Source organism: Bombyx mori, chromosome 28 (assembly GCF_030269925.1).
Source record: "Bombyx mori chromosome 28, ASM3026992v2".
NCBI lineage: Eukaryota > Metazoa > Arthropoda > Insecta > Lepidoptera > Bombycidae > Bombyx > Bombyx mori.
The window spans coordinates 1,859,542-1,883,633 of record NC_085134.1 but is presented as its reverse complement, the minus strand read 5'-3'; the positions used below and the strand labels follow the sequence as shown (position 1 = coordinate 1,883,633).

The following is a 24,092-nucleotide window of genomic DNA, read 5'->3' as shown; positions in this document are numbered from 1 at the left end:
AACTGCAAACCGCCACCCGCGGTACGACAATAACCGCAAGTAACATCGCGGGACTCAGCTAGTTTTATATACAAAAAAAGAAACAAACAAATTTATTTTCTCAATATGTGTATTTCTCACAGCTTCGTACGCTGGCGAGATCATCCATTCACATAAAAAAAGGACCTCGACTAATATTATCGACCTAACATTCATTTTTATTTATTTCCGTAATTTTAATAATATTACAAGTTCGTCAACTAAATACATTACGGGACGGCTTAGTGCACATGGCGCACCGCCGCACTTACAAATACATATTTATAAAAGATATTACATACGAAACTACGGTTAATTTAGCTAACCCTACAGTTATCAGAACTTGAGAATGCAGCATCGGAGACGAGGGTACAAAAAAAAAACAAATAAATCATAATAATTACACAAAGCTTATCATTAAGTTTGAGATGATTTTATAACACGCTCCGACGCTTTGTAGACTATAAATTTTATTTTAAAACAAAAAAATTATGTACGATTCAATATTTTACATTATCGATTTCGAAAAAAAAAAAAGAATAGTGCACAAGGAATGTTACGAAACGTCATTACAAGGAAACAGCTCTTCTTTGAATACACTATAACGGCTTAGGTACTACTACATACGAGCATTATTTTAGTATTGTAACATCGAAAGACACCTACGCATAGACAATAATTTGACAGTTTTTTTTTTTACCACAGAACACATTTCATTTGCATATTTTAAAATGAAGTCATTTTCGAAAGTTACCTAAAAGACGGGGGCCACCTTTTTAATGGCCATGTGTTTAAGAATAAAATACAACATTCAAAAATACACTGTATCGATGTGGATCTTAATTATTATTTCTACTAAGCATTTTTCAAACTCATGGCAATTGAAATTCAACTTTTTCAGGCAACCTTTACATTCGAAAGCTGATACCAATCCAGATTTTAATAGATCATTGTCCGTAGAAATTTAAACACAAATGTTTTAATTTCTTTATTTAAAAAACAATCTGGTTTTCTTTGTCAGTAACGTCCAAATTCTAGCACAACCATTTTACTCTTCGAATCAATCTAAATCTTTGATACATCAACAGTAATTATTTGATATTAATTATAGATTGTTACTGTCATTGTGTTTTATCACAAAATTTCAAATGTACCATTATTTATAACCAATGCACATAGAAGATTTATTTTTCCCACTTTTATACATTCGCTGTTACGAATATCTTATTTTATTTTTTATATTGCATTTTTAATAGCATGTATTGCATGTTAATTTACGGTACTTTACTTTTTTTTTATTGCCCTTGTAGGCAGACGAGCATACGGCCCACCTGATGGTGAGTGGTTACCGTCGCCCATAGACTTCAGCAATGCCAGGGGCAGAGCCAAACCGCTGCCTACCGCTAATATTAACGCCATAAATGAGAAAGGGACATGACACTATTAAAACCATGGTCTTATTCATATCGTTCAGCTACCGAATCAACTTACAGCATAATGTCATTGTGCGTGTATAAATGTGTACATTTCATTCGTAAAAATAAAACACCCACAACAAAAAAAAAACACTCGTAGTATTTTTGTTCGACGAAATGCGACATTAGGTGTGGTTTATTTAGAAATCGCGTCGTTATAATATCAAAACAAAACTTCGCTATCGAGGAATTACAAAAAAATGCTTTAAAAATATTCAACAATGCTTTTGTTGTGTAATTTACATTTCAGTGACTCAATTAATTCTATAGAATATCGCGTATTGTGACTATTTTGTACATACTTATTAGACGAAAATACTTTTTACATACAATGCATAGTTACGGTGTGAATTAAAAAAAAGAAAACCGCATAGGCAATTCCATTTTACCAAACAATCACCGCAGTGACGTAAGCTAATACTGACAGCTGTCAAGTGACGACAAAAAGTTCGTACAAACGTCATATCTGCGAATGTAAATAGGATAGTTTTTTTTTTTTTTTTTGAAGGTATCGTCAAATGTATACGGCTCGACACTTCCACGATTCGGTCCCGCGTTCGTTCCATTCACTTTCCAGAATAGTCTAAATGAACTATACAAACGCGAGGCTCCCTCGTGTATGCGACACGCGAAAATCGATGTTATCGGCTGACAATACTGTAACAGTTCCACGTCGTCCGAAGGGGGGCGACATTTCCGAGTTGTTTGATGTAACATTCCTTGTTCGGTTGGTGTTCAGCGAGACAACGCCAGCAGTAGCAATTGAAGCTTCAATTTGTCTGTTAGGGACGCTCCGTTATCTATGTACATGCGTCTCGCTACTGACGAACTCCGTGTCTATGGAAAATAATTATTATAGGTTTAGAGAATTATTACTGATAATTAACATGATGAAATTATTTGACTAACCCTATTAAAACACTTAAATAAATATCTGTGTCTAATATACCAAATGTATCTTAATATATACACATCTTTAATATGAAACGGCCATTATTTATTTGGAATAAAGAAGTCCTAAAGTGAACCCAGTGATAAAAACAGGAAGCGAATTTTAGATTTAATTGGTCGAAGAATGTCATATGAACTAGAGGGGCTGGTGCATATCAATTGAACTATCAGACTATTAAGATCTTGTAATTCTCTCAGTTGAGCAAAATCAATGGATTGCAATTAAAGTACAAAAGATTTTGATGACAACTAATAATTTGATGTTGTATATATGGTCACCGGAGCCCATGGACATCAGACCGTGAATGACGGCACACCCCTTGAGACACAAAATCAAAGTCTAATTTATATTGTATAGCAAGCAGCTTTCCAACTATTCAAATACGTTCTCACCGGGACTTCTTTACAACAGAAACATGCAGATTCATCAGGAGATGTCCTTTAATAAGGACCTACCAACAATATTAACAGAATCAACAGGAACATATCGACGCTTGAAAGGCAAACGTGACTAAGCGACAATGCGTGAACTTTACAGTAGACTAATTTAAAGTTGAAATACCTGAAAAAAAATATTCTATTTTAACGAATCTAGCTGTAGGATTGAAATTAATTTAATAGACCTAGAAATATATGTTTTTTGCGCATCGAATATGGTTATTGCCTATCATTTATGTACAAAGCAGTTATTGTCGCTTAGTCACGTTTGCCTTTCAAGCGTCGATATAGTTTGAGCTTTTCCTCCAATCTTTTTTTTATTTATTTTTATTGCTTAGATTCAATCGGATCAAATTCCACGACCCACGGATTAGACAAGCATACCTGTAGCAGCTAGTTGGGCGCCCAGTACGACTGTGAGTAGTTCGGCTTGCTGGCGGCGGGTTTGCTTGACGATGAGCGAGCCCCCCCCGAACCACTCTCCTGTGCAAACGTTAATACCGAATTAGATTTGTTATTGTTGTTTACATTAAAACAAATATTTTCACTTTTAAACGTCACATGTTGTCATTATTTATGAGACAAATATCATACAGGGAATCATTTGGGAACGACTGACAAACCGTACAAGATGATTAGTATGTTACAGCTTATATATTTTACGGAGCTGTGTAATTATGAAAAAAAAAAATCATTTCATTAAATTTTCCAGCTCATATCTTTGTTGGGATCAGTCGTTTCCATATGCGAGCTACGCGAGTACTATTATTATTAGCTATTATTAACGGGGGGCGCAAATCCACTAAAATGTTCACAATAAACTAAGAAATATAAATGTGACTATTGAAAGTGATATCAGTAATTCAACGCTACCCACAAGCTTTTTCTTGTTAGAATAGAAAGCCTTATATATTCATAAAATGAAATTTAAGCTATTGTTTGTTTACTTCAAAACTTGACAGGTAAGCGCCAACGCATTTCAATGATTCAGATTTAAAATAAACATTAAAGTTCCAAGGATTTCACTTCAATACTCAGTGTGTTAAAAAAGAAGTTTGTAATCAACATGGATAACAATATTTTTAACGTCTAAAAAAAATTCTTATACAATTGCTTATAAAAGTTTCAAAGCGAATTGGGGAGGCGTCATTTTCATAATCACTTACAAGTTATATTATTAAGAGGTTGGCAGAATGAGCCAACCTGATTTAACTCATTATTTACTCTTATTCTTGAACTTATATTGATTTCTAATAAAATTTTAAAATGTATACATATATGAATTATTTACCCTTCCCATTCATTAGTTCTAATTATAGATAATTCAATTCATTTACAAAATTTTGACGTTCAAGAAAATTCATCCTATACCAAACAACTGACAATCTAGTGTTTAATATATACAGACAGACCTTACTGTAGTAGAACTATTGAAATTAATAGTATTGCCAGTCTAACGCGACGAATAGTACTAAAGCTATTTGTAGTCACTTGACAAATATTGGTAAGCACTGATAACAACAGTTTTAATAATTGTTCATTCCGAAAAAAAATAAAAAGCATCACAAATCAGATAACTCCCTCAGAAAAACCCGAGTGATTTATGACTTGAATGTCTGGTAGCCACAGATATTTACTAGCACTTAGATGCTACTTTTACGTTCCAATTAATTTCGAGGACATACTTATTTCAGAGATGTGTATTTGAAAGATATCGAAAGTCATCAACAGAAGTACAGGTTAATTTTTTGTCTTGGTAAAATTTAAGTTTTTTTATTCGGCAACACAAAACATGAAAATTCACCACAGCCGCTCTACTGTGATGTCTGCAGACAGCATTACTCCCAATTTAAAGCTCGACATCAGAACGCTTATTTTAGCTTTTAAGCTTAATTTAGCCACTCTATCTAACAACACCATAAATTGATAACTGACACTGTATCAAACTAAGCTTACGTGGTTTGATTTTAATCGAATTTGTTAAGTATTCAATCAGAAAATATCTTTTTAACAAGAGTCACATTTCTTCTCATAGTTAGTGTGGTCAGGAATTGTAAAAAATTAGATGAGATAATTGTTATCACACAACCAGCAGAAAGTACCTAAATAAGTTTAAAGACATTTCAATACAGAGTCTAAAAATTAAACTTAATCTTGTGTAGGCTTTTCAAACAAGACACATTTGTTTGGAGTTGATACAGTGAAAGTTATCAATAACAAATATGTAGACAGAGAGATATATAATGACATATATATATATAAGACATGCATACGAAAGGCGGGTAAATGTAATGTGTTTATTATATATTTATTGAAAGCGTTGTTACACATAATATATGAGAGGCGTGTATATAATATATGGCTATATAATGTGCGTTATAAAAAACACAATGTTACTAGATGGAATGGTATTCTGATATTCAGTTAGTCAGGTTCGGACTAGTCATATTTTCAAAATACAAAACTTAATTTCCTATCTAATCAGTCCTCTTAACGATTACGAGGGCTCTAGGGGGGGGGGGACCGTTAGTCCTTGGCAATGCATCAGTAAAAAACAATTAACTATAATATTCTTTATTGACAAAATTTATAAAATAGGGAAAAGAGATAAACCAAATCAAGCTTTTCATTTTCAACTCGTGGAAATTCTAAGCAAAAATTATATCGTCAATCAATGAATTCATTGTTTTTTCGAACGTGGTTTTATTAACAGACTTCAAATTCGACTGCATTTTTTTTTTACTTTCGTAATTAAGAACTCTTTTTTTTTCCATACCGTTCCATTTAATAAACGTGTTTCATGGAACATAAACATATATTCTATATTTATAGAACTTACCCGCCTATTATGATTATTGTTCACCCGAACATCCATCTACAAACGAAAGCAGACTATGTAATATATAAAGTATATAAACGAAAACACACACACTCTCATTTTGTAATTCCATGCAGACTGCGGGGGAGTTGACGTGTGAATTTTATTAAAAAAAAAAAAACACCCATATTTAGTCACTTATCTGACTTGCCTTACTGTATTCGATTATACAGGGTGTGTACACAGGGTGTATTTAAGTAAATTAAAGCCATTTTGAATTCCTGATTGAGAAAGAAGCAACGTGATGAATATTGTTGTACCGTCAGCGTCAGGAACACGACTGATGGGGGACCTACCTCGAAGGCGAAGACAGGGCACAACATACGTTATAGAAATATTATATAAAAAATCGAGATATTTCCTTTTTCTTTGTACAAAGCTGACCCGAGATATCGACCGCCGTGATTGTTAATAGTTTTCTTGGGGGCGACAAAACCGTCTTCGATGATTGATAAGAAAAAAAATCGCTACTATTATCAACTTTCAAATATTTATTCAACGTCACCATTTATATATATACACATATACACATAAATAAATAATTATAAATAAAAATTATACATAAACTAAATATTTGAGTAAGAAACATTCGGTTTCATGTGTGAACAAAACCCAGTCCGATCCAGAAAAGACACCATAACTTTAAAATTAAATATAAAATTTTTTTGCTAACTCTACCCACATTAACAGTAAAAATGTCGAGATCAATGACCAGGCCGCGGCGGTGGCTTTGACGAGTTACTTGGAACTAAAATAGACCCACATATCGTCTTCTCGCATTAAAACTGTATAATCTCAGAACTTACTAATTTTACAGGACAGTGTTTTAAAGTGTTTAACATGTGATAATATTTTTAATATTAATCATCTTTGTAACATTTTTTAAATTTTTTTTTACCAGTTACATTATCTGTCTTTTAAAGTAAGATAAAATTATGTATTAACTTTGTTAGTAGTAAACAAAATATATAGGTAAACTAAAAAAAAAAAAAAACTAAAACTAAACTACGCTCTTTTGACGGTGTTTATGAGAAAAATACTGGTGATGATACCAAATGATTCCGAATATTAACTCAATTTCGAATATTTTTGGAAATTGTACACTTTTAATGCCAAAAAACGATATGTATTTTAAGTTCCAACAAATGCGATACCAGAGATACCGCTGAGATACCTTTTTCATCGTAATTAGATTAATAGTTAACCTTGAACACCTTTCGTGCTGTTGATATTGAATCGGACTGAGTTTTATTTTGATTCGAGACGATTAGCTGGTCGTGTGTGATCGTTACGGGGTCCGGCATCGAGTCACATGTGCGTGTTGTCGTGTGGTGCGGTCCGCGGGCGCGTGCGTGGCGGTACCTGGTGGTGGTGGTGGTGGTGGTGCGGCGGCGCGGGGATGTACAGGTGCGAGGCGCCGAAGGGCGGCGGGGTGCCGCTCTGGAACGTCGCCTTGTCGTAACTCTGCGAAGGGTTATTCATAATTTCAATATTATAAAGCAAAATCTCATACATCAATACTGTCACAAATAGGAATCAAACCACTGTGTTTATCATCAAGTTTTAACATTAACTGGACTAGTCGTCTTTTTATTTTGAGATATTAGACCGAATTAAAAATGTAAAATGTATTTAAAGTTTATTAACATTATTTACTTATTCTGGATTACACTCCAGTTAGAATTAAACTCAAAAATAATTGAAAACATGAGAAAACATTTTAGATTGAATTACGGTGTTATGTGCATATAGACCATATTAGACCTTAAAACTACGGGTTTAAAGGCTATTTTTAGAAATTGCATGTGATGAAGGAAAAGTACAGGTAAAAAAGTTGGTTGCCCGTTTTCTCAAAATTACCAAATAGTATCAAACTCCCTTCATCCACTCATGTCTTCATTTATACACTCGCTTACGTTAAACATGAAGTTTGTATTATTTTGTTAGTAAGAGATGCGCGTCGGTGTACTCACGTTAACCTTGTTGAGCGTGACGTGCGTCTTGGCGTACATTGCGGCGCCCAGGTCTGCGGCGGCGCCCGCGGTCTTGCCGGCCGCGCCAGTGTACTGCGCGCCTGCGAAACAAATCTATACATAAAACAAAATGGTTAAAGCGCTTTGGGCGCGCTCACCTCGGCGCGGCTCTCGCAGATCAATTAACACTTTTTTATTTATTTATTCCTATGCTGAGAGCCTTGGGAGGCTATATCAGCTTCGCCTTAACTAGTAGGTGAGCTCACGGAGCTCAAACCTGACGACGTTGCTAACACTGCCCCTAGCAAGAGCCGTGCTTCGCAGCATCTACCACCGGATCGGAAACGCGACCCACTGAGAAGATCCGGCGAGAAACTCAGTGGGCTGTGTCTGTGGGTTAATTCGCTCGTCGAGCCCTTCGTCGCAAGCGACGGTTTCGACGAGGACGGTGACCGGAAATTAACACGATTCCCCCGTCCAATACTGTTAGTATACATAAATTCATTGTATATCTAACTAACTCAACTGTTCTATTAACTATATATATCTATTAATTCTCCTGGATTTCAAAAAACGTTTACTTCAAAATAAGAAAACGTATTAAAACGAATTTTAAGGGCCTTGTACTGAATAATTACTGTCACTTTGGAACCGAACATCCAAATTATTTTGGATGACAATTTCTTTTCTTCTATCAAAAGTTTTTGATGAATATTCACGTATCTTATTATGATCTCTACTACTAGTACCAAATCCGGGCACACCCACGCTGCCTACTTCTGCCGCAAAGCAGGTCCGCGTTCCGGTTCGAAATGTGGGGCAACCGTTATACAACTGAGACTTCTACCTACCGTCTCAACGATTCGATATGAAAAAAAAGTGAAAAATCATTCAATTTTGTTAAGCTCTTAAATTCTAAAGCGCATTTGTGGTCGCGGCGCGGTAACTACTCACCGTCGGGTGGCCCGTGGCCTTGTCTTCCTTTGTTAGCTAATGGAAATAAAAGACTATTAACCCTTTGACTGCTACGTGGGTCACCGGTGCCCTACGCGGCGCACTGAAGCGATTATGTCCATTTCAAATCAAATCAAATCAATTTTTTTTTATCAATACATAGTATAAAACAAAGTCGCTTTCTCTGTCCCTATATCCCTATGTATGCTTAAATCTTTAAAACTACGCAACGGATTTTGATGCGGTTTTTTTAAGAGTGATTGAAGAGGAAGGTTTATATGTATAATAACATCCATTAAATAGTGGAGAAATCAAGAATAAATTACAGTTTCCGAAGCGAAGCGAGGGCGGACCCGCCCTCGCTTCGCTTAGCGACCGCTAATTCAACTTAAGAAAGTACACACTTGTTGAACGTCATAAAGAACTACCGCCAATTCACAAAAACTAGCCTCCGTCTTGAGCAGAGCTGGCTACAAACTCAGCGGGCAAGTCTTTTTTTTTTAATATTAGATTTTTAAATATGGATTTTTACAAGATGTATTATAACGTAACAATTCTGTTACTAAGGCGCTTGGATTACCTAACTTTACCTTCTTTTGGTTACTAATGTATGTTTTAGTCTTTTAGGTCTCTTAGATATAGATACATTCTCGGTATCTTCTGATTCGTCTTTCCAAGTCTACACCAGACATTCCGCTTAGTAACAGAAATCGACATAATTACTTCAGTTCGCCGCGTAGGGCACCGGTGACCTAAATTACAGTCAAAAGGGTTAAAACGTATTGCAAAACTAAACAGAACGTGCTGATACGAATATACTTCTTAATTATACATTTGCTTAATAAACAGTCAGACGTTCGAAATTATAATAAAACATTAAATAGTATATTAGGTAATGTACTGTTCATCTGACAAAGTGATCAGTAATCTATAATGATTTTTGACATTTTATTTTGCTATTTTATTTTCATTCAAACTATATCTTATACCTTTAAACGAGCAATTCTTGTATATTCATAATAATATATATAAAATCTGAATCTCGGAAACGACTCCAACGATTTTCATAAAATTTAGTATACAGGTGATTTCGGGGGCGATAAATCGATCTAGCTACGATTTATTTTCAGATAATGTTGTTTTATTCGTGTTTTCAATAATATAATCAACTTTATGACCCTTCCCGACATCTATTGGCGAATAATAATACTATTTTTACTGCTTTAAAGACACAACAAGATGGCGTTATAAAAAAAAAGAAGCCATCGTCTAGTTTAACTGACGCGTAATGTAACTCGAATGAATGGCAGCAACGGGACGTTGACCCCGCGCTGCCGTCGATTGGAAATGTTAACTTAATATACATTTAATTTTTATTCAGACTATATTTAACGGCCGTCTGGTGTAGTGGTAAGTGACATGGTCACTACACAAGGGGGTCGCGGGTTCGAATCCCGCCAAGGGAAGATATTTGTATGATAAATATAAATGTCTTTTCCAGGGTTATGGATGTCTATTAAATATATTATTATGTATATTGTGTATAATAAAAATCTTACATTTATATCCGTTATCTGGTACCTGTAACACAAGTTCTTTACGAACTTACACGGGACCAGTTAACGTGGCGTGATTGTTAGTAAATATTTATTTATTTATATATTTATTTATTTGACTGACGCGCAATGTAAAGCGAATGAATGGTCGCAACGGGGCGTTGACCCCGCGCTACCCTTGATTGGAAATGTTAACTTAATATACATTTTATTTTTATTCAGACTACATATATTTGACTGACGCGCAATGTAAAGCGAATGGATGGTAGCGACGGGGCGTTGACCTCACGCGTCCGTTTCGTTAATTGGAAACGTTAACTTAATATACATTATTTAACAGACCGTTATGACTGTACTATGGTACTCGAACCATTGTATCATGTTTCACTTGCGGACTAAATAATAATAATGAATGGAATATTTTAAATGTATTCAACTGCTAATTATTTTTAATAAGTTTCAATGATACTATGTACACATATGGACTTGTTGTTCTGACTGAAATATAATAAATCATTCAATCACTCATTCAATACTGAATAGGAAACAGAACGTTATTGTTAGTGTGGCAAGGGCTATAGTTGCGTGTCTCACCGGGCTTGTAGTTGTCCTGCGCGTCGTAGGCGGGCTGCTGCTGCTGCGCGTAGGAGCCGACCTTGCCGCCGCCGCCCACCGCCGAGCCGCCGCCGTACTGCGGACCACACGCACTCTATACACACACACCGCTAACGACTGCCCGAGACTTTTTAGCGGAAACTCGAGGAGTCAAGTTTGTTTTATTTTGTGCCTCCATCACGTCAGTATTGTCTGTATTATAATAATAATAATATAACAAAAGGAGGTGTCCTCAGAACACTATCACTTGTTTAATTAACAATACTCGCTCACCATATTTGGACGTCTACATAAACATAACCATATACAGTACAATTTTGTCTATTTAGTGTTCCATAAGATTTAAATGTCTAATAACGGTGGTTTATTAACTGTTTAGTATCCGTGAAAATGCACAAATGTGGGAAAATGAAACAAAGCGTTCAGCGGAACGTACCTTCTCGGGACCCTTCAAAAAGTCCACTGAAAAAGTCTCAGAAAATCACCACCATTTTACTAAGATTATCTTTAATCCCATATAATCACATTTTATTTCGTTTTCATTTCATTTCATATCATTTTTCATATAAAAAAAGTTTTCATTAAAATTAAAATAACACTTGACCAAAAGGTCTTGGTTACCAGGTTATAACTTAAAAAAAAAAGGACTGTCCGGGCTCATGTTTACCCTAAAGCTTGCACATTATACCGAGATGGACAATCTTGTTTTATTGTTGACTTGCTGAAGCAGCACTTTGTTGCTCGTTTGTGAAACAGTCTCAACTTGAAAAGATTTCTTCGTGTATTTTGTCAACATTCACACATCACACATTAATTGAAATTTAGTGGTTACAACAAAGACAAAGCAGTGCCAATCTGTTACTCAAATTCTGCTTCCTATTATTGTTATATACCAGGCCCACGGAAAAAACACTGCTCAACTTCAGATATGAGGTTGAAGCTTCAATTATAAAATTTAAATCAGTCTGTCCCACAACAGCAAGATTAATTTATTAACGCGGCTTTATTTTCAATTCAAATGCTTTGTGTTATCACAACAAAGCACATTTATATTTGCAGCTTCTAAGCTCAGCATTGATTACGTCTATACTAATATATAAATCTACAGTGTTTTTTACGGATGTTCCGTTATAACTACTGAACCGTGAATCCGATTGACTTGAAACTCGGTATCCATGTAGAAAATACATGTACTTAATGGATAGATTAATATTTATATGAGTTTTGGACTCCCTACACCAGTTGCGGGGGCGTTAATGATGAGAATCTTTGTTGGGGTGAGAAATATTTATGTTAATATTAAATGCCTAGCGAAACGGACGGGTACAGCTAGTCACTCATTAAAAGCTGCAGATATCTCACCGTGGGATACACTCCGTATTGGTATGTGGTGGGAGGCGGTTGGTACGCGAAGTACGCGTATCCCGGAGGTAGAGCGGCTGCCGGGACCTGGAACAAAATTTACTGTTATAGAGAAATCTATACATATATATAAATAAAATTAGAGTGTCTGTTTGTAATATTGACATAACCGCTTTTTCCTTTTTTTATTGCTTAAATGGGTAGACGAGCTCACAGCTCACCTGATGTAAGTGGTTACTGGAGCCCATGGACATCTACAACGTAAATGCCGCCACCCACCTTGAGATATAAGTTGTAAGATCTCAGTATAATTACAATATTACACGATATTATCCATGGCAACATTATAATTTGACGGGAGCAATTAGCAGAGTTGTAATGAGGGCTTGCGTACCTGCTGCGGGGAGGCGGCGTCGGTGCGCCCGAACCTGTCGCCCGCGCTGAGTCCGAAGGCGCCGTCCCGGGCTCCGTAGCCCACCTCGTAGTAGCCGCCCTGGGACAACAACACAACGTTACGTCGCTTTGTGTCACAGCACTCGCGTTTAGCTGCTTCTATAGAATCAGGTTTATAGCACGCGAGCGCACATCCAACGCGGCACCTCATACGAATATCAAGGGATCAGTATGCTTAGTGCGAGTTTTTTAACGTTCTCGATAGCGTAAAAGTGAGCAAAATTTTATATGCAGTCGGAAAAGCGCCCCTAGCGGCAAACGAAGGCAAACAATCCCATTCCATACAAATATGAGCTAACTTTTACACTATCGAGAACGTTAAAAAACTCGCACTAAGCACACATTTTTTTGTGGTAAGTTATTTCGCGTGGGAGGTTGCTCATGCGATGGACCGACCAAATCAAGTCGGCTGCAGTTGGTGGCATTACATCTACCCACAGCAATGATACTGAATGATGACCTCGACCGCTCTGACAAGTGATACGACAAAGAAGGGTACAATATACTAGCGGCCCGGTCCGGTTCTGCTCGGGTCTTTAACAAAAATTTCAACGATATTTGACGTAGTTTTATTATTTTTAAATAAAAGAACACTTATTGAGGCATAATTATAATAGTTAGACATATGCTGTCGCTGTGTTTGTGTAAATAATAATGTGTTCTACAAAGTCATAGTACATTATTTTATTTTATCATCAATAGTTTTCGCAGGGCACGCGAAGTTAAGAATATTTTAGGTAATTTTTTTACACCTTGGGTTACATTAATGGAGTTTTAGTAAAGATCCCTATTTTTTTCAAAAAAGATGTAGCTTCAATACAAACAAACAATTAAATCTTTCCTCTTTATAATATTAGTATAGATAAAGCAATTCGTTGTCACCAAAATATCTGTGTCTAACTCATCAGCTAGCCACCTGTGATTCTCAGTGAACAAATAGTATTACCATATGGTGCGGATGCGTGGACCTCATGAGCTGGTCGTCGTACGCGGCGTAGGGGGTAGTGGTGGCCCCGCTGTACAACGCTCCTCCTGCGTACGCGCCCCCCACTCCTGCCGCGGCTCCTACTGCAGTAATAAACAAAATACACATTTATAAATTATTGAGCAGCAAGACTTCGAAATTATTTAGAATGACGGGATGACGAATGAACTTTTTACATCGTTTCTACTGGCAGGTCTCTACTGCAGGGACCCAACATCAGTCCCCAGAAAACTGTTACAACATTTTTCGTCTTCAAATGTTAATCAAATCAAAACAAATCCAATCAAACTTTATTAGCTATAAAACACAGTTTACAAAGTTGTTGATAGTTATTTTTATTTTATAGAACAACGTGTTTCTACCAGGTCGGCATGCAAATATTATTCAAAATTATTTACATTAAATGCAGTCAGTAAATATATTTTAATTAATTAAAATATCAAACAACAATATACATTAATTGAATTAGAATTAGTTATTTATGTCATAAAACGAAAACAAAGAACAAAAAGTAGCAAAGTTAAAATTAACATAATGATTTATCATTTAAAAAATTGTTAACTGTACAATAAAATCTTAAGGTTCATAAGGTAAGGTAAGGTTAGAATTCCTTGTCGGTTCGCAAACTTATCTTCAGTTATATTGAACTGGCCGTAGGACGTCTTGTCTGTTTGCACGGGTAGGTACCATTACCCTGCCTATTTCAGCCGTGAAGCGGTAATGCTTTTCGGTTTAAAAGATGGAGAATCCATTGTTAAAACGGAGACTTTAGAACTCATATCTCAAGGTGTCTCAAGGCGGCATTTACGTTGCAGATGTCTATGGGCTCCAGTAACCGGTTAACATTAGACGGGCCGTGAGCTCATCTACCTAGCTAATAAACACTCTAACAACAGTGGCTTGTACCTGTAGTCGTCGTAATCTTGGCTGTCGACGTCTGCGTGGTGGACGTACTCGTCAAACTGTTGCTCGACGCTACTGAGTTGTCATACTGAAAATTAACAAATTTTTATATGAAACTAGCCTACCCAGCGAACTTTGTTCCGCCTTAGAGGCATAAATGAGCAGATTTTTTATTTTATCAAGGCCAGTTTTTTATTTGGATAATTAGTGTAAATTAATAAAGCAAGTATTTTAATAATTCTTTATTGGCCATGTATTTGAGTTGTTGTTATTATTATTATATTTTTATTTCTTGTCCTTCTTCAGTCTTTTCACTCTCAATGTTTCGAATCCTAGTTGCATTACGGTTTCGTCGGAAAAGATTTGTCAATATCTATGGGCTCCAGTAACCACTTGACTCCAGGTGGATTGGGAGCTAGTTCACCCATCCAAACAATAAAAAACTCAACACTGGGTGGGCTATGATTTCATTACCATCTAAACAATAAAAGCCCTTCCCTTTCTAATCGGCACGCACTACCATCACACCGGTACAAGCTCGGCCGAGCATTCACCAGAGGTATTGCTACTTAGCAATGTACCTCTTGAGTTTTATTTTTTTATTTTTTTATTGCTTAGACGGATGGACGAGCTCACAGCGTGGGCTGTGAGCTGTGAGCTGGTGTTAACTGGTTACTGGAGCCCATAAACATCTACAATGTAAACGCGCTACCCGCCTTGAGATATAAGTTCTATGATCTCAGTACAGTTACAACAGCTGCCCTACCCCTCAGACCGAAACGCATTACTGGTTCACAGCAGAAATAGGCAGGGTGGTGGTACCTACCCGTGCGGACTCACAAGAGGGCCTACCACCAGTAATTACGAAAATTATAATTTTTGCGGGTTTAATTTTTATTACACGATGTTATTCCTTCACCGTGGAAGTCAATCGTGAACATTTGTTGAGTACGTATTTCATTAGAAAAATTGGTACCCGCCTGGGATTCGAACACCGGTGCATCGCTCAACACGAATGCAGCGGACGTCTTATCTATTAGGTCACGACGAATTTTGATACAAGTAATATAAAGTGGTACGGACCTGATGCTCTTTGGGTTGGATCTTAGGTTGTGCCGGTGGCTGGTAGGCGGTGTACGGAGCCGCAGTGTACAGCGCGCTGCCGCCGTACACCGCGCCCGACGACGATGTCTGAAACGTTTTGTATGAACATTTGTAATTGACACATATTCAACTATCCAAATTACTAGTGGTCGCCCGGTAGTCGAAATTCGACTATAATTTATTGAAATTAAAAGTTTGTACACTATTATGATTCTATTTTCAAACACTATTATACTTCTATAATCACAAATTTCGCCAAGACTACACTATAAAGAAAAAATTAATAAAGACACACATTCTCAATTTGACTACAGACATCAAGAACAAAAGTTTGACAATAAATAAATAGTATTTTTTTTTATTGCCCTTGTAGGCAGACTAGCATACGGCCCACCTGATGGTGAGTGGTTGCCGTCGCCCATGGACTTCAGCAATGCATGCGTGTGTGCGTCAAATACATGGTAGTGTATGTAATGTTTTTTTTTATTAATTTAATGTATTTTATAGGCATAATTTTAAAAAATATTAACATTCTGCACTCCTAGTCTATATTCTCTATAAGTTCCGTCCGCACAATTTTCGTAAAAAAGGATACAAGTTTTTCCTTCACGTATTAATAAATAAATACTTTTTTGTATGATGTACTTTTTTTATTGCTTAGTGAAAGAGCTCACTGGCTTGTGTCAGTCTCCTGACCTAATACTGAACGTTAAATTATTGATTTGTTTCGACTTAAATGAAAAACGAATAATCAAACAATAAAATTTACAATTTTGCATAATTATTAATGCTTAATATTGAACACCCAGACAAACAGACAACAAACTACTTCATCACACTGATGTTTGTCCGATGTGGGAATCAAATCCACGAACCTTGGATCAGCAGACAGAGATATTAATTACTGCACTACTGACTTATTGGTCAGTGGACAACAGCTTTTAATATAAATAAAAATTAGTTATAATGAGCAATTATAAATTAAGAAATATATTTTTTTTATGAAGGAAAGGTAATGGTGGCCTGAAGGCCCTTCCAGTTTCTCCAGGACAGTTGGACGAGCACGGGCTCAGCCTGGAGGGGTGGGTTTTAGTAACAGCTGCCCAAGCTCCTCCAAAGGAGACCAAATAGCTAAAGAGCAGCTGCTTCGCGAATGAATCTAGTACTGGATCGGAATCGTGACCCTCTGAGAAGATCTATCCAATCATAGGTTGCATTCTTTGCAGAGTTCGACGAGTACGATTACCGGGGTCCCTAAGCCTACCCCTTAGTGTTAGAGCTGAATCTGATGGATCCCTAAAAACGTGATGAAAATGAAATACTAAACTGTTGTTACCTGGTATGAGTTCATGATGGGCTGAAATTGAGTCAGAGTTACACTTGAGGGGTAGGCCGTGGCGGCCATTGCTGAAGCGCCAGTTAGCGACGCGTTCGTTGAGTTCACCTTTACAAATAAATAAATAAACGTTAGTAATATATTTATAAAGTTAATTCGTAAGCAATATTTCTTAGAGGTGTCGTGTATCATCTGTGGTACATGCTTTGCAATGTCATGATGGCCCTCTCTCTTTTTTTGGAAGGACGGATTACTGGTTTAAAGACTTCTCCAGTTTCACCAGGATATGGGGTGGGATTAACTAACAGCTGCTCGAGCACCTCCGGAGAAGGTCTATAAGCTGGACTGCAGTATTATCATGAATCTACTACTTGAACGAAATTCCGACCCGCTTCGAGGATTTGGCGAAACACGTCGGACACTGATTAGTTAGACGAGCTGTACGCTATTAAGGATGCTGATGGATCAGGGGGATTCCGTAATGAGCACCCCAGCTCACGGCCCACCTGGTGTTAAGTGGTTACCGAAGCCCATAGACATTTACAGCGTAAATGAAGGCACCCACCTTGAGACATGAGTTCTAAGGTCTTAGTATAGTTACAACGACTGCCCCACCCTTCAAACCGAAACGAATTACTGCTTCACAGCAAACAAGCAGGGAGGTGGTACCTACATGTGCGGACTCACAAGACTTCCTACCAGCAGTTCAATATAATCTAGGGATAAGTTTGCAAACCGACCATCATCATTATTTCCTATTATCCTCTGCTGGGGTGTAGTCAGGGTGTGTCAAATCAGCTCCAATACCGACCAGGTCGTAACAGTGTGTTCCGGGGACAAATGTTGGGCCCTTGCAGTAGAGACTTGCCGGTAGAAATGATGTGGAAAGTCCACGGCAGAGACAGACAGGGCGGTGGTACCTGCTCGTGTGTACAAAGTCAAAGGCTAGTGTCGGTTACCGGCGGCGCGTAGACGCTGGCGCCGTACACGGGCGGGTGGTGCGACACGGCGTGGTGCGCGTACACGTTCTGCGCGCCCGCCGCCGACGCCGCCTGCTGTAACAGACACGCTCACTATCAATACACTTCACAGATTCACTTTACCAATATATGGAACGTTAATTAATAACTAGATTGCGTGGAAGTCGATATGTGAGCGAAGAAATGGTATATGATAGAGGAGTATGAAAGGAGAAAACATATTGCGCCGATTCCACGTGACAGGGAGAAGGACAAAATAATGATGAATTAATAGCTTTATTCGTATTGTTATTAAGTTCACTCGTTGATTTTTATGATACAAATCTAGATTTTAACTGAAGTAATTATGTCGTTTTATCTCTTTTTGATCTTTTTACTAAAGCACTGAAATATCTAGTACCTGTAGACGAATTCCAAGATACTGAGAATGAATCTATTTTTAAGAAACTAAAAGACTCAAACATACATTAACAAACAAAAGAAGATAAAGTTAGGCAATTCAGGTGCTTAGTAACAAGAATCGATTTAATTACTTGGGTACTCTGCGTAGAGCACCGCTGACTTACATGGCAGTCAACAAGTTAATACTACAACATGGTCTACTCTTAAATACACAATGGTTTTGAAACTACAAGCCTCAAAAACTGGGCCGTTTGAAACATGAGCAGTTTTCACTTTTTATTTAACTCAAACCATACTTCATCTACGTATCATTAGGAATGACTCTATCACACTTACCGTGACCGTGGTCGTGTGAGGGGTTTGTTCCCCGGCCTTCGTAAGCTTCAGGACAAATTGTAAATGTGGGTATTAATTAGGGGTGTGCGTATATCGTTCGAAATTCAAATCGATTCGAATAATTCGTAAAAACTTCGAATAGTCCGAAAGTTTTCGAATAATTCGCGAATTAATAAAATATCTCTAGATTCTCAATTGTTTCCATTTAAATTCCTTCAAATCGTGTGTCGAAGTATTCTACTTACGAATAATATACTTTTCGTTTAAAAATCAATTACCCAGAGAAAACAATTGCTCATTTTCAATATAATATGTTCATCTCTGTCACAAAATGTAGATGGTAATATTGGCAAGAGATATATTTTCTATTTGTTGTGGTCTTATTAATGGTTAAATTTTCTTTGAAAAAATCTGTACTAAGGTTACTACTCATGTAATTTTTTAATATTTTATCAAAGTTTTTTATATATTATATCCTCATTTTTTTATTCATAAAAAAATTATATTCACTTAGTCATTTTCTTTTACTATATTTCTACAATTTACAATTTATTATGCAACAAAGCAGTTGAAAGAACGACAGATAACATGAACCTGCATTTGAACTTATTTGAATTGAACCTATCATTAGTACTTAGGGGTGTGCGAATAATTCGATTCGAGTTTCGAATCGAATAATAACATTCAAAACGCATTACTGCTTCACGGCAGAAATAGGCGGGGTGGTGGTACCTACCCGTGCGGACTCACAGGAGGTCCTACCAGCAGTATTTAAAGCGTTGTTAGCGTGTGTACAAGAGCGCCTGTGTGGCGGCGCACCTTGGGCGGGCGGTGGTGCGCGTAGTGCTGCGGGGCGGGCGCGGCGGGCAGCGGCTCGCTCCCCGACACGCTCAGCTGCTTCATCGACGCGCTCAGCTGCTTCTCCAACGACGCTGTAATTATATTAAACGTTATACATGTCAGCCCGACTTTTTTTTTGTTTTGTAGACAGACGAGCATACGGCCCACCTGATGGCAAGTGGTCACCGTCGCTCATGGACGCCAGCAATGCCAAGGGCAGAGCCAAGCCGCTGCCTACCATTAAATTTGTCACGCTTGTATCACTCTTGTTAGAGCCGTCGTGATCGTCATCCAGCAGCATTGCTGTGGGCAGATGTTATGCGCCCCACGAGCAATCGCCACTCCTCCCGGTTTGTGGAGCCTGGTACACTCATGCAAACAGTCGCCAATTGCTGACTTGATTAGGTCGGTCCATCGCATGGGCTTCCCACGCGATCTGGTGCCTTCTACTTTGCCCTGAACGACAAGGCGCTCGCTCATAGGGAAGGGTTGCTCGCTCCAGGCATTTCAATATTGTAGTAATTGTTACGTTATAATACTCATTGTAAAAAATTCATATTTAAAAAAAAATCTAATATTAAAAAAAATAATAATAATAATTTTATACTTAAAAAAAAAAGACATGCCCGCCGAGTTTCTTGCCAATTCTTCTCAGGACGGAGGCTAGTTCTTGTGAATTGGCGGTAGTTTTTTTGACGTTCAACAAGTATGTACTTTCATTTATGTTGAATTTTTTTTTTTTTTATTTGATTTGATTTGATAGTCATTTCAAAAGTCTAAAACTGAGGCCTTCGATTGATTGATAGGACCATTCTAAATCCTTAGAATAATTACACATAGAAACCGAGTCCGCCTCCGTAAAGTGAGGCAACTCAAACCTAGCCATATTGGCTAAGTTCATTATTCGGCCCATCAGTGCTCAAGGACGTGTCGTATTGAAAAGTACTCCCGAAAATTTTATTAAAAATGACGGTTTGTTCAATGAACGGATGTCATAGTACATCGGAAAAACACAAGAAAGATAGTAACATTACATTTCACGGGTAAGTAATGCGTATGAACATATATTTTTACGTAAAACATTCATCAAAATGAAAAATAAATTTCAATAATTTGTAATGCCATAGTTTATGAAAATGTTGCCAACACGGGGAAATATTCTCACACATTTTGTTGTTAAATTAAAAGTGAAACAGTCTCAATTAGGCAATTACAAGCGCTTTTTTTTTTATTAAATTAAATTGATTAATAAGGAAACTGAGACAAAAACAGAACAAGTTCGCATAATTATAATAATAATATGTAATTTTATGTTTTGGTTTGGTTTTAGGTTTCCTTCCTATCATCGAAGCGACAATTGTTCAGAAAACAGTTTCAGTTGTTACAAGGCTACTGAAATAAATAATTATACTTGTTTTTTTTTTTTCTTTCTCATAACTCTAAGACCCGTATCTATCTATAGACAAGTTATAACTTGAAACATGACTTTTCTCTACAATTCTGGCACTTGTTTGTTTGAGCATAAAATATTTTCTTAGGTCATTCCTTAAGCAAAAGTAACTACTTTGCTTGACTATAGATACAGACGTAAACTAGAATGCTTCTAAGTGAATTAGAATATTCGTGTGTTTTTTGTAAGTTACACTATTATTAAATTAAAAAACCGCCCTATAAACAATGCCACCAAAAATAATAACTTTACACCAAATAACGTAAGTATTTTGAAGTAGGTCGTGTGGTGGCGGGTTTAAACAAAAAACAAAAAAAAATATACAAGTTTTATTTTCATCATGCAGGCAATATTCGTGTATTCTGGTAAATAGGTACGTTAGATTATTTAGGATGTAAACAAAACGGGTCACTACCGAGTAGTTTCTATAGACGAATTGCACTTATATTTAGCTCCTAATCGTTTAGGGGATTTATGGGCCTTGTCATCAGTTCAGCAGTAATAATTGATGAGTTCCAAATAAATAAAAGGTGTAATCTAACAATCACATTTGTTCTGTGATCACAAGTAATAGTTTGAAATTCTCTATTTTTAGAGAAAGTTAATATATTGGCAACATTCTTTTTTTCACTGTGTGCGTTTCGTCGAGCGTAAATACAAGTACCTTACGCACACATAGATTATATTTTTGCCTCACTTTTGACAGACCGCTTTGAAGAGAACTATCGTTCTATGTGTAATTATTCTAAGTCTAAATCTAAGAAAGATCTAAGAAATAACTTGAGACAAATCTGACACGGTCATTTGAAAACTAGGATTTTCTGTACTTTGGGAATCAGAGATTAATAAATATACTTCTTATGTATATTTGTATGTATAAAATATATTTTATAACTTAAAATGCGAAACTAGTTTCTTTTATTTTGTTTACATTTTTACTGTATAAAGTTATTTAAAGTATTGGTCATTGTTACGTATGACATTAAGTTAAAGTTGGCTCAATTTGAAGCCAAGAACTAATTAATTTCGGCTACGTTGTTCTGAAGTGAAGCATGCCACGGAGAGCGCTCTATGTCGACAACACAAACCGTGGATCCACTCTCAATGCTTTTGAATTCTTCAAGCGGTGGTTGATAGTTCGACAAGCGAACTAACTCACAGGCACGTCCCACTGAGTTTTTCGTCGGATCTACTCAGTGGGTCGTGATTCCGATTAGTAGATTCTGCTAGGCACTGCTAATTGCTAGGGCTTTTTTTTATTGCTAGATGGGTGGACGAGCTCACAGCCCACTTAACATCAGGTGGGCTGTGAGCTCATCCACCCAACTAAGCAATAAAAAAAAAAAATGTTTTTATTCTTCTTTGTAATCGAAATAAAAGAAGGAGGTTCAATGTTTCTCGTTTATTTCTTATTGTTTAAACCTGATCAGTAATTTTTGATTTATTCTTTACTATTGATATTAAGTTGACTCCGACTAAGTTCATTATTTTTTTTATTGCTTAGATGGGTGGACGAGCTCTCAGCCCACCTCGTGTTAAGTGGTTACTGGAGCCCATAGACATTTACGACGTAAATGCGCCACCCACCTTGAAATATAAGTTCTAAGGTCTCAAGTATAGTTACAACGGCTGCCCCGCCCTTCAAACCGAAACGCATTACTGCTTCACGGTAGAAATAGGCAGGGTGGTGGTACCCACCCGCGCAAACTCACAAGAGGTCCCCACCAGTAAAAGTTTTAGCAAACTCTCAGATTGAGCAAGCTCACCAAACTGTTCATGTGTAGCTTTAGGCTACCGGTGAATAGGTAGGAGAATAAAAATGAAACAAATAGAAGTCAGCCGGGACAAGTTCTACGCATGGGTGAAACTTCCCACCCACTGCATTCTAAATGGTTTGCCCAAGCATTGCAACGTGTGGTCAAGCGTTGTCATGATGTATCCATATCTGACTCCATCTTCTGGACGCTTTTCAACCAATAGTTGCTTCAAATGAATCAGTTGCGTTCAGTACCATATCTATTTTAGTCCCACCAGACACAGCATCAGAGCGCCATGGATATTTTAGACTTTAGTGTCGATTCAGTTAGTTAGATGGGTTTCACATACAATATTTTACGCTTCCACTACAAGGGTCATTGCAATGGAACCATTGTTTATCTCTACTAATAACTCAGTGCAAACACGATTTTTTTTCGTAGAGTTCACCATAGGACCTCAACATGCAAAACCGTCTTTCAAGGTCTCTCGGCTTTAATCTGTCTGGTCCACATTACCATGCCTTAAGGAGTCCTGCTGCAGTCACAATCATTTTGTTATTGCTGCTAGCTCCCAATGATGTTGGAGGCTCTTGTTGAGTTTGACAGCAATCTGCATAGAGCACTGGGACCCAATTCTTATGGTTGAACTTTTTTGGTGCCTTTTGTGATCTTTGTCTTCAGTGTCTAAATCGACATTTTTGAACCCCACCAAACTATTTCTCTTTTGATGAAACAGATGGAATACACGTACCATAAGTTTCGGTGGGCAATGAGTGTGTTTCAGTGGCCCTTTCTTTCAGATTTAAGAAGTCGAGCATATCTTCCTGATATGACACTTTGTTGGCACAAAATTTGATATTTTTTGAAGTATAAAGAACTTTGTTTTTTGCACTGCTTATATACTATTACTAGCTTTACCCGTCCGCTTCGTTGGGCATTTAAAATTAACATAATTATTTCTCACCCCCACAAAGATTCTCATCATTAACGGCCCCGCAACTGGTGTAGGGAGTCCAACACTCATATAAATATTGTCAATATGGGCAGGGAACACTCACATGCGGCAGCGGCAGCGGCGGCGGCGGCGGGCTCTGCGGGCGCCGCGACCGGCGTCTCTACTGCCGGGATTGTTTCAGTCAACTACAAATTTAAAAAAATATATAATTATATTACATAACGTTGCGAATTAATAAACTTTAAAATTTTGTGACGGCGTTCGTTCGCATGTGCCCGTCAGGTGTGCGACTATTTTATTTAATTGCGTATATTTTAAAAGGATTACTAAAATTTAATTTTAGCTAGTATTTTTACACCAAAGGTAGGGAA

General features: G+C 37.2%; 1 protein-coding gene and 1 long non-coding RNA gene across 16 annotated transcripts in view; one reads left to right on the top strand and one right to left on the bottom strand.

Annotated features, from left to right (window-relative positions):
• Window positions 1-2,279: 2,279 nt before the first annotated feature.
• LOC101745449 (protein lingerer) overlaps window positions 2,280-24,092 on the bottom strand; it is a 40,990-nt gene continuing 19,177 nt past the window's right edge. For 8 of the 15 annotated variants that reach the window (XM_062676742.1, XM_062676741.1, XM_062676751.1 and 5 more), the window contains 17 exons: window positions 23,825-23,906; window positions 19,539-19,651; window positions 18,720-18,764; window positions 17,961-18,056; window positions 17,002-17,109; window positions 15,645-15,752; window positions 14,565-14,649; window positions 13,620-13,741; window positions 12,615-12,713; window positions 12,221-12,307; window positions 10,838-10,934; window positions 8,688-8,723; window positions 7,734-7,834; window positions 7,123-7,224; window positions 5,722-5,757; window positions 3,267-3,365; window positions 2,280-2,330 (listed from right to left, as the gene is read on the bottom strand). In XM_062676742.1, the coding sequence (XP_062532726.1) occupies window positions 3,276-3,365; window positions 5,722-5,757; window positions 7,123-7,224; window positions 7,734-7,834; window positions 8,688-8,723; window positions 10,838-10,934; window positions 12,221-12,307; window positions 12,615-12,713; window positions 13,620-13,741; window positions 14,565-14,649; window positions 15,645-15,752; window positions 17,002-17,109; window positions 17,961-18,056; window positions 18,720-18,764; window positions 19,539-19,651; window positions 23,825-23,906 (1,407 nt within the window). In that variant the 3' untranslated portion in view covers window positions 2,280-2,330; window positions 3,267-3,275. The remainder of the gene's footprint in view (window positions 2,331-3,266; window positions 3,366-5,721; window positions 5,758-7,122; window positions 7,225-7,733; window positions 7,835-8,687; window positions 8,724-10,837; window positions 10,935-12,220; window positions 12,308-12,614; window positions 12,714-13,619; window positions 13,742-14,564; window positions 14,650-15,644; window positions 15,753-17,001; window positions 17,110-17,960; window positions 18,057-18,719; window positions 18,765-19,538; window positions 19,652-23,824; window positions 23,907-24,092) is intronic. The other 7 variants (XM_062676747.1, XM_062676749.1, XM_062676754.1 and 4 more) reach the window with 5 other exon arrangements.
• LOC134201588 (uncharacterized) lies at window positions 19,660-20,975 on the top strand. The gene is made up of 2 exons (XR_009976939.1): window positions 19,660-20,602; window positions 20,890-20,975. It is a non-coding gene; the product is annotated as an uncharacterized LOC134201588 (long non-coding RNA).